Source organism: Charadrius vociferus, unplaced genomic scaffold, assembly GCF_000708025.1.
Source record: "Charadrius vociferus isolate BGI_N301 unplaced genomic scaffold, ASM70802v2 scaffold133, whole genome shotgun sequence".
NCBI lineage: Eukaryota > Metazoa > Chordata > Aves > Charadriiformes > Charadriidae > Charadrius > Charadrius vociferus.
In genome coordinates this window covers 101918-111760 of record NW_009647734.1, presented here as the reverse complement: position 1 = coordinate 111760, position 9843 = coordinate 101918, and the positions used below count along the sequence as shown (strand labels likewise).

The 9843-nt window shown below is 44.7% G+C and overlaps 1 protein-coding gene across 1 annotated transcript in view; it reads right to left on the bottom strand.

The window, feature by feature from the left end:
* Positions 1-9843, bottom strand: part of SUGP1 (SURP and G patch domain containing 1) — a 19696-nt gene that overhangs the window by 8803 nt on the left and 1050 nt on the right. Inside the window, exons 2-8 of the mRNA XM_009881665.1 lie at positions 9670-9841; positions 8957-9060; positions 8301-8528; positions 6351-6474; positions 5677-5780; positions 3875-3998; positions 1579-2057 (exon numbers count right to left, since the gene is read on the bottom strand). Coding sequence (XP_009879967.1) covers positions 1579-2057; positions 3875-3998; positions 5677-5780; positions 6351-6474; positions 8301-8528; positions 8957-9060; positions 9670-9841 — 1335 coding nt within the window. The remainder of the gene's footprint in view (positions 1-1578; positions 2058-3874; positions 3999-5676; positions 5781-6350; positions 6475-8300; positions 8529-8956; positions 9061-9669; positions 9842-9843) is intronic.

Sequence of the window (9843 nt, the reverse complement as noted above, 5' to 3'; positions counted from 1 at the left end):
AGCAGGAAGCATGCTGGAATGAGCACATGGATACCCTTGCAGCCCCCCCACCCTGCCGCAGGAGGTACTGAGACGGAATCTGATGCTTGTTTTGATAGCGCCTGCCCAGCTTCATCATCGAAGCTTCATTACCGTCTGCAAGAAAAAAAAAATTACTCTGGAGGTACAAAGTCAGGAAAGACTTCTGCATCTGATTTCTGCCTTGCTATGAGCAGCGATTCAAGGTCAAAAGAATAAGCCATCCAGGCTGGTATCTTGTCCTGTACACACGAGATGTGCAGCCAAGACTGCTGTATAGGACTGCGATCAGCCGACAGAATTACATAGGAATTTCTCTTCATCTACATTTGAAGCGCTGGATTAGGAGACAGAATCCTTCCTTCCTGACCTCCGCAGAATCAACAGACACCACAGCATATACAGCCAACCCTACACCTTACCCCAGCCGAACAATCAAAGCTATTAACGGCTGAGCAATTATCGCCTCTAAAACCCAGCCAAAGCAGAAGACCCACGGACTCGCTGGAACAATGAATTGTACAGGATGACCGTGCGTTGAAAATTATCTGCGGTCTCAGAAAATTATAGCTTGTTTTCTATTACTTGTCCCCCTTCACCTGTTCTGCTATTGCTTTTTGAAAAAGGTCCTTATTGAGACAGGCACTTACAGCTTTTCCTGCGACTCCAGCCTCATACTATTAATTCTCTCAGTCTGCCAACACCAACTGCCTTATCTTACATCTTCTCTTTCTCCTTTTCACATCTTTTCCCCGTACCACACTAATTGGACAAAGGACTCAAAAAATGCCGTCTTAAATGTCTGCATTCACCTGTTGTCCTTGAGTGACTCAATTTTTGTATGCATCTCTAACTGCCTGCTTAATTACCTATCTGCACATGCACAGATGGGCCACCAGAGTTCAACCTCCCGGAGCTCGCTAGAAGTGCCTCGACTGGAAGAATTATCTTCCAAGCTCTGAAGAGAGCTGCACCCCCTGGGTGAACTTGGCAGGTGAAGTAACAGGAGCACGAGACTCAAGGCTGGCTGAGGACCGCAAACCCCGGCTGTAATCAAGTGAACTGAAATGGGTATAAATTGGAACTGGAAGTTATACTTGTGTTCGCCAGCACTTGGGGAACAGCTTTTCCCATTTAGCCTTCTGATCAGTTAGAACGAGATGGAAGTGCTGCCCAGGGATTTTATCCTACCACGGGGAATAAGCACAGTTCAGCCTCTGATATTTGTTTTCTGACAGACTCTCTTCCTGAAGTGAAATAGCCCTAAATAGTGTAGAGGCTGAGGCTGTAATGAGCTATAGCACAGCAGGGTTTTAGAGATAGCTGGAGAACGATAAGATCCAATCCCTGGTGTCAGCGAGATAAAGTGGTTTATCTGGGTTTCCACACAGGGGAGAGTTAGCTGCTAGACCGAGCTGAAAGATAGGGGGCTGGCAACCACGGAGATTACAACACGAGATAGACTTGCCGGGTTTTCTGTTTAAAAAGCCAGCTGGGCTAAAGCAGAATGGGCTCCCCAGGAAAAAACAGTTATTCAACACAATATACAGACCCACTAACCTGAAAGAGGGGAGGGAGAATCCAGCTGTTGGACGAGCTGTGGAAGGGGCAATTCAACCTTGTCCTCCTCCGGCCCCCACCTGCTCTTCCGCTTCTTTTTAGTAGTGCCTGTAGCAGCAGCCGCGGCTGTTGTTGCAGCAGTAGTTGTAGCTGTCTGATCAGGTGGAGTTGTAGAGGATGATGGTGAAGGTGAGGGCAAGGGCGAGGGCACGGGCAAGGGCACGGGCAAGGGCGAGGGGACAGGCAAGGGCAGAGGCAAAGGTGAGGGAACGGGCAAGGGCAGAGGCAAAGGTGAGGGCACGGGCAGGGGCAAAGACGGTAAGCACAAAGGTGATGGCGATGCCTCAGGACTGGTCTTCCTTTTCAGACTGGACTCTACAGGCAAGGGGGCGCACACAGTGCTGGTTTTGGCCTTACGGAACTCCTCCAGTTTCTGCCGGTAATACTTGTAGCCTTTGCTGTTTGGCTCATATAAAAACCTAGAGAGAAAGGGAAAAAAAAAAGGAAAGTTTAGATGTAACAGTCATATGCAGGGGTTGGATATGGCACAGTTTGGTCCAGGCTTTTCTTTCCCGCAAGGCTCTTGCACAACTCGCCTTCCCACACACTTCTTTGCTCTCCAGCACCATCCTGTGTGTATGTGCATGCAATGCAGGGCTCCGCGTGCTCTTGCAAGGTAGGCTGCAAGCCTTTGGGACGAGGAAGCACGTTTCCCATTCGTGAGCAAACCACAGCTACTTTTGGTGCCAAATAAACACGCAGTACTAAAAAGGATCGTGTTGCATTTATGGAAATGGCAAGGTCCTCCCCCAGGATTCACCTGCCTTCCAGAACACGTTTGGAAAAACTGCAAGGGCTCCACAACATGTCGGGTTTCAGTTTACAGAAGAAAACAAACATTCAGGTCTTAGGAATGGGAATGCCAAACCATTGCCTAAAGAAACTGCTTCCGGTCCTCTATTCAAGCTAGAAGCATTGACATTATCAGTCTGCTTAATTACACCATGACTCCTCCTTCTGTTCCCTCATACACAAAAAAAACATTGCTTTATTTGCTACCCCTTCCAGAAATAGGCATCTCTGACCTTTTGGGTAAAATAAAACTCCTTAGTCTCTGTGGGAAGTACACAAACAATCCTCAATCTAGCAGCTACGCAGAAAAATCAATACAGTCATGTTTCTTACAAACACGTTATCTTTTTGGGCTCACTCCAGTTTAACTGCTTCACACAGAAAACTTGTCTATTCCTAACTCCTCTACGATCTTCCCTTCTTAGAGGACCAGTTTAATACTTGATATAACATCTTCTCGGGATAGTGCCTGCTCCCACAAGAAAAGATAAGAGATGATGGGCCTGTCCCACCCACTGCTGCACAACACGCACAGGCAAACACAAACAGCTCTCTGACGTATTTAAAATTCACTAAAATTGGTCTTGCATCCCTCCGTTGGAATAACAGCACTAAGGATTGCTCCAGGACCGAGCAGAGGGCAGGACAGGACCCTCCCTATGGCAAAGCCAAGGAAATCCTAATAAGAGGAGACAGCATTTAACTTGACCGTGCTCAGGTGGCAGCACAGTGGTGTTTTAAAGTAAATAATGAAGCAGCAGAGATATTAGCGCATCTGTCTAATGTAATTCACAACACAAGGGGAGTACTCCAGAGGGCCAGAAGGCAGCCAATAAAAAGCCAAAATATCAGCCACAAAATAAGCCTTGCTGAGCCCCACTTCATTTCCAGAGAACACACCAAATTGTTTGTAAGAGCAGAAAAATATAACACAGAGGAGACCAAAGGGAGGCATTAAACAGCTGTCAGCGAGCACTGAAGAGTACAATTCACATCTGAAAGGCTGAAAAAGATATTCCAAAGGGGAAGCTAATGGTGAAGGAGCGCTACCTGTGCGTTAGTGAAGCTGCTGTGTAAAGAGCAACCCAGGAAATTAATTGGACAGCCACGGTGTGAGTGGTGGATGGGGGCCCACACCAAAACATAGCTATAGGGAAAAGTATAAAGGTTAGAAATATACCGGCACATTGGAACAGAAAGCAGGTGAGGAAGGGTGGAAGTTAAATTAATTTTGGGGGAAGCAAATCAATTCCTCTCTCTGTGCCTTGCTTTAAACCGGGAAGCTTAAGAATTTCAAGGTATCAGCGCTACAAGCGCACTGTCCTTGTAACTTCACTTATCACAAGATTGCCGATTATTTCCCCTTTACAAAAACCAAACCCAAACTCACCCAAGCCCCTTCCCTCCCCCCCCATTACACTCAGCAGCAGGTTTCTCCTTTTACCTGAAAGCATGGTTCTCTCGGTTGTTCTGCATGGCAATAGCTTCCACCTCAGGACCCCCGTCTGCTATGAACCTGGCCAGTTTCTCAGCAGAGTTCTTTGTCTCTTCGTCGTCTGGGGGTGAAACTTTAAGCAGGCTGTCAGTACTGGGCCCAACTCACACAAGCAACAGTCAAAGCCTATCTGTTCTAAGAACCCCAAGAGCAGAATAAGGGCAAAAGGTCGAGTTTAATTTTTAGAAGTATTACACAGAAACAGTCATAGAGTTTATATCACAAAAACACGATATTGCATAAGGTTGTACAACAACTCTGAAACCAGAGGAGTGCCCATTCACACACCAGCTTCCTCTGTGCCAGGAGCTAGATGAGAGCAGATTAAAAGACAAACCAGCTTTTGTCTTCAAAGATGGACACTTGTTTCTCTCTGCAGCAGAGGAAGTCTGCCTCTTCCCTGCATCAGGCACTTTTCCAAAGGGTTACACCTCAGCACTCACAATCATCTCGAGTTAAAGACTTTGCCGCTGACGTCCCTTGGAGCAAGGGGAAGGCCTTAGAAAAAGCGGCAAACTAATTCCACACCGTCATCCCGCTTGTACCTACTGTCACTACACATCTGCTGGCCATTTTAGGGGAATGTTGTAAGCCAGAGGAAATTCTCCATGGAACAATCCCAGTCCTCACCTGGAAGAGGTGGCTACTGCAGCCTTAGTCCAAAGGCACAGAGAAGGCTCTGATCGTTAATATTTCAAACATATTTGATGTTTATAAGGAGCCAGGCAAATCGGTTATTTAGCCACGACCACCTTATACGATATTTGCTACCTGCACAGTACCAGTGCCAGTACTCCAGGGGGCTGGCACAGGACCAGGAGGCAGAAGACATGATTATAAGCCATGGACAAGTCATAACCTTTCCTTGCTTCAATATTCTACACCTGTAAAGTACGGATAATACCGCTTAGCTTCCAAACCATTGTATCAGTTAGTTGATATTGGTAACAAGCTCTTTCAGCCTACAGTCTATTAAACCATGAGTTGTTTCAGCTGTTAACTAATCGGCATGACAGCTAAATTGCATTAAGACTCCCTTCTTCAGCAAAGGAAGCTGACACAGAGAGGCTGAGTGATTCGCCAGGGCCACACGCGGGCTGGACTAGAAGCGATAAATGCTTGGCCCACAGACCACACTTCACCCACTAAATAATTTCTGTCTTTTAACACAGTTAATCAGATTCCACTGCTCACACCACCTGTCTGTTGGCAGATTATCCACTTCTGCTGTTTTCCCACCTGAAAACATAGTCCCCTACTTGCAAGGATTTACATCCCAAGCAGAAAATAAAAGCTTCAGATAAGGGAACAGCAGCAGAAATGGGGATTGTGTTCAACAAACCAACCGTTTTCATTTATAACGAATTAAATAAGAACATCTGAGAAAAAACACTTTTCCTACGTGCATTTTCAGGACGGAAACGCTTTCCAGAACACACACAATGGAGAATCATTTTAGTTCACTTTAAGGATTTTGGAGAAATACAAGGGAAATCTCTTTCAAGAGCCCTTTACATAGAGCATGCTGTGGACTTGGGACACAACCATTTTGGCACAAGAGTTTGATGCCATCATGGTGATGATTGACCACCATCTCCTTCCATTTTGAAATTTTATTTACAGGCAGCAGATTGAGAGCCAAATATCCACTCCAACTGCTTCCATAACAGCCCTAACAAGAAGTTACAGAGAGTGAAGAAGTCAAATTTAACTTATGCAATTCATATTCCCCAGATCGCAGTCTTAATTACCTTTCAGAGAAGAGGACGCCTGAGAACTTTGATTCTCTTTTCTTATCTCTGCCACTTTCTTTCTGTAGTAAAGGAATTCTCTGCTGTTCTTATCATGCAAAAACCTAAGGTAGAGATGGAGGAAAAAAGGGCAAAAAATATGCATCAGCAACAATAATACACAAACACTGATACTTTGGGATACAAATGGCTCGAAAAAAAATAGATAAATGACTCAGAACGCACTGAAAACATGGATTACAAAGTCTTCAGCATGTTTAAATACACATAGCTTCAAGTGACACAAAAAATTTGGATGCAAGTCCGTAGCTTAAAGGGAAATAAATAACAGTCTCTTCTGACATAGGAAGGAATCCTCTGTCCACAGGCACAGAGGAGACAGAACCAGTCCCGAGACTGAGTCCAGTATCCCCATTGCCAGATGTTGTACAGGCAGCCAGACCTCCCAGGCTGTATTCCTAACTCTAGCTGATCCGTCTCCTCAGCACCATCACAATATCACTTTCTGCCTCAGTTTCCCCAGTTATAAAACAATTACTCGCAACAAAGCTCAAATCCACCAAATGATAATTAACCAAACACATCTACGAGAACTACATAGATAAGGCTGATGTTTTTCTCCTACAAAGAGACAGCGTTTCGCTTTGGAAGACAAGAGTTATCACCACACTTACGAAAAAGCTGGGTTATCCTTGTAGTCTTCCATAGCGACCTTCTCTAATTCTGGTCCCCCTTCAGCCACGAACCTAGCCAGCTTTTCCACCACTTGCCGGGTCTCCGCATCCTCTGGGGGTAAAACTTTAAGCAGGCTGTCAGTACTGGGGTTCAACTCACACACCAAACAGGCAACAGGTACATTACTTCTAAGAACCACGGCGGCAGACAAAAGTAGAATGGGAATGGGAAGAAAAAGGATGAAATGGGGGATCCAGTCTTACACAGCTTTACAAATTACAACCCCTAGGTTACTGTCAGCCTCTGCACTCCCCTAGTAGAAAGTTAATATTTTGTCTAGATTTTTCCTACAAGGAAAAGCCTAAGATTTGGATCACCACAGTTCAGGGTACAACTTCAATTGTAACGTCATTCGCTTCTGACAATTCTACTCCACACAAAACACAGAATGAGGAGGAACAGGAATTTGGTTTGTTTTTTTATCCACCACATTACTCACTGAAGATTACAGATTCCAGTTCCCAAGACATCGCTCTGGACCCAGATAGCAGAGACAGATTGTGTAGCTGGAGCACATAGTTCTTCCTACTGGCATATGCCCATGTCTCAACCCTCACTTGGAGGGAATCCCACCAGAGATAAGAGGAGAGCTCAGGCTCCAAGAAACTGCGTTTTGGCTTCTGTGCCAAGAAAGGAACCCGCTAACACTGACAGCGATTACAGAGCTGATGTGGGACACATTCAGTGGGAACTAAACACAGGCACCCGTCTAGACAACAGTATTTTGGGATAGGGCGCTGAACAAAGAGCCCACAGGAGCAGAGTTCTCCACACCGCTCTAGACTAGATTCAACCCCATGATCTTTAAATTAAGGGTCCATATTCCGCCAGTGGCTATTTCTCACATTCCTGTAGTGCATTTCATGCTTCACTTCAGACTGGCTAAGCTTACGCTTTTATAAATCCCACCAGAAATAGCTAGACATGGTTCCGTAAACATATAATGAAATAAATTATGACACAAAGCTTAGTGTGACTTATTTAGCAACTCCAATCTAATTTTATACTTGATTAATACACACGCATGAAATTCAGATTAGTAAGCGAATCTGCCTTCTGGCTTCCTAGCCTAGGTTATCCAGAGAAACTTGGTTGTTTACGTGCTGCAATATTCTTCATTGGTTTTCTGCCCTACTAAAAGCAGTCAGGACCTAGAGGTGAGATTCGCTAATAAAACTTTGAAAAGAGGCAGGAACTTTGATTTTACCTGGTCACTTTTCCATGCCTTACTTGTAATCTTATTTACTAACACATATAATTTTACCCCCTACACAGCCACACCCAAACTGAAGACTTTTCATTTTCTAACATTTCAAAAAACCTAAAATTCTGCTTTAAATACAAGCATTATATCTCTATATGTTCTAGACAACTCAGTGCTAGCCATAACAGATTTCAACTGTACAAAAGCAGAATTCTTATGATTAGCAAACAATCAAGCTCCATTAAGAGTAGAACATACTTCTTCTCTACAGGTTATTTTTCACAGAGATACATGGACTGGTGAAGCGCTTCCTTGAAAACTCAGGGAAAATAAATATTCCGGGCACAAAACAGACCCGGTCCAACTATTGCGAGTGACCCATCTCCCATATGGAATTCAGGCTGGATCTGTAATATCTAACAGCATTCAGTCCTCCAGTTTTCTGCTGAAGCTGGCTTTGGAGGAGTCCACCCGAATTAACTGGTATCATTTACATTTCATGAGGCAAAAGCCTGCACGTAAGAACTGTGCGAAGAATATCAATTCACAGCATAAGGAAAAAAAATCCAACCCTCCACTGGGGGAAAGTAATGAGGGAATCCTGTTCCCACACTCAACTCCTATCACTCGGGTACGTGGACCTGCCCCCCCCCCCAAAAAAAAGGTAGTAAAAGTTGTCATTTACCTTTAATTTCCAACCACTGCTCATAATCTTCTTCCTCATCTTCATCTGGCGACTGAAACACACTGAGGCGGTTAACGACTGGGGTCTGTTTGGAATGGGAGTAGTTCTTCGCTTGGTGCAGCATGCTGCTCAGGACCTGACCGGGCCGCTTCCCAAACAGCATAGGTTTCTTCCCAACATTTGATGCAGAAGTGTTTGCCGAGTTATTAGTAGAACTTGGGGGAGGTTCTTAGAAAAGAATGAGGGGAAAATAATTCCTGTGCATCCTTACTGTTGTAATCTCAGAAGGTTACAAATAATAACTCAGGCTGTAATACAGCTGCAATAGGCTGTTACTTTCAGAGTAAGTTAAAGACATTGACTGGTAGAAGCTGCACCATCAAATGAAAGCTGTGATGATTTTTACAATGTGAGATTCAAGCTAGAAGAGAGATGCTTGTCTTTACCGTACCAATAGAGGGAAAGGGGGCAAACTTCCCTATCGCATCTCGAAGACTTTAATCCAAATTTAAAGGGGTCATCATTGCTTTAGAACTTACTCATACCGGTAACAGCTCATAGCAGGGTTTCTAAAGTGAACATACATGGCTGCAGCTCACACAAAGCTGGTATCACCAGGAGAAGGAAGGCCTCCTGTTGCTCAGAAGTCGACCTACCAGTACTTGACTTTTCCTTCTGCAGCTTGAGAAACTGCTGGAGGAAACTGCCATCATTAACAAACTTGTTGGAAACACAGGCTTCACTGTCAGTACCGTCATCTCTGAATAGAAAAAGAAAAGTAGGTGATGGTACTCATCATCCTCCCCAGCTCCCCTCAAACACATTTATTGTGAACAGAAAAACAAGGCAAATGCTAATGACTACTGTCTCATTGAATCTTGGCTTGATAACACACCTAGCCTTTGAAAAGCAGAACCACTCAGCTTGCTGCTTACAGCATTTACCCACGCTCTCCACCTGCCTCCTTTACTACTCCGTTAAAACAAGATTTCTACTTGCTCTGTTACGCTGCCCTGCTTCCAAGAACACCAGGCGAGCATTTAGCTGGAGAACCGTGTTAACTCTTCAGAGTCGCTATTATAAGAAAGGTAACAAATAGGAAGCAGAATAAAAGCGTAATAACACCCTGTTAAAAACACCATTGCCGTTAGCATATCTCTGTTCTCGCTAGTATCTGAAAAGTCTGGCTAGATCAATTTAAGTGCAAATATCCTATTCCAACCTTTACTCAATTATCAATTTCAACTTGCTCAGTATTTGCCTCCAAGTACAAGAGCTCTGTACTGCTCATCTCTTTGGTTCCATCGACAGACACGGCCGTTTTCTGTCAGCGGAGCTCCCATCCAAAAGCACTGTAATTCAGACATACTCTCCAATCAGCGGCAGCTGTTGTATGCTCAGGTAGTTCTGTTTCGCTTGCTGCTCCAACCTGGCCTCAATTTCTCTCTTTTTCTGCGCTATCAGCTCCTCTTGGTGAAGAATATTCACGTTCGTCTTGGCCGATTTAGACTGCGCGACCCCGAACCACCGGCTCGCTTTCCCT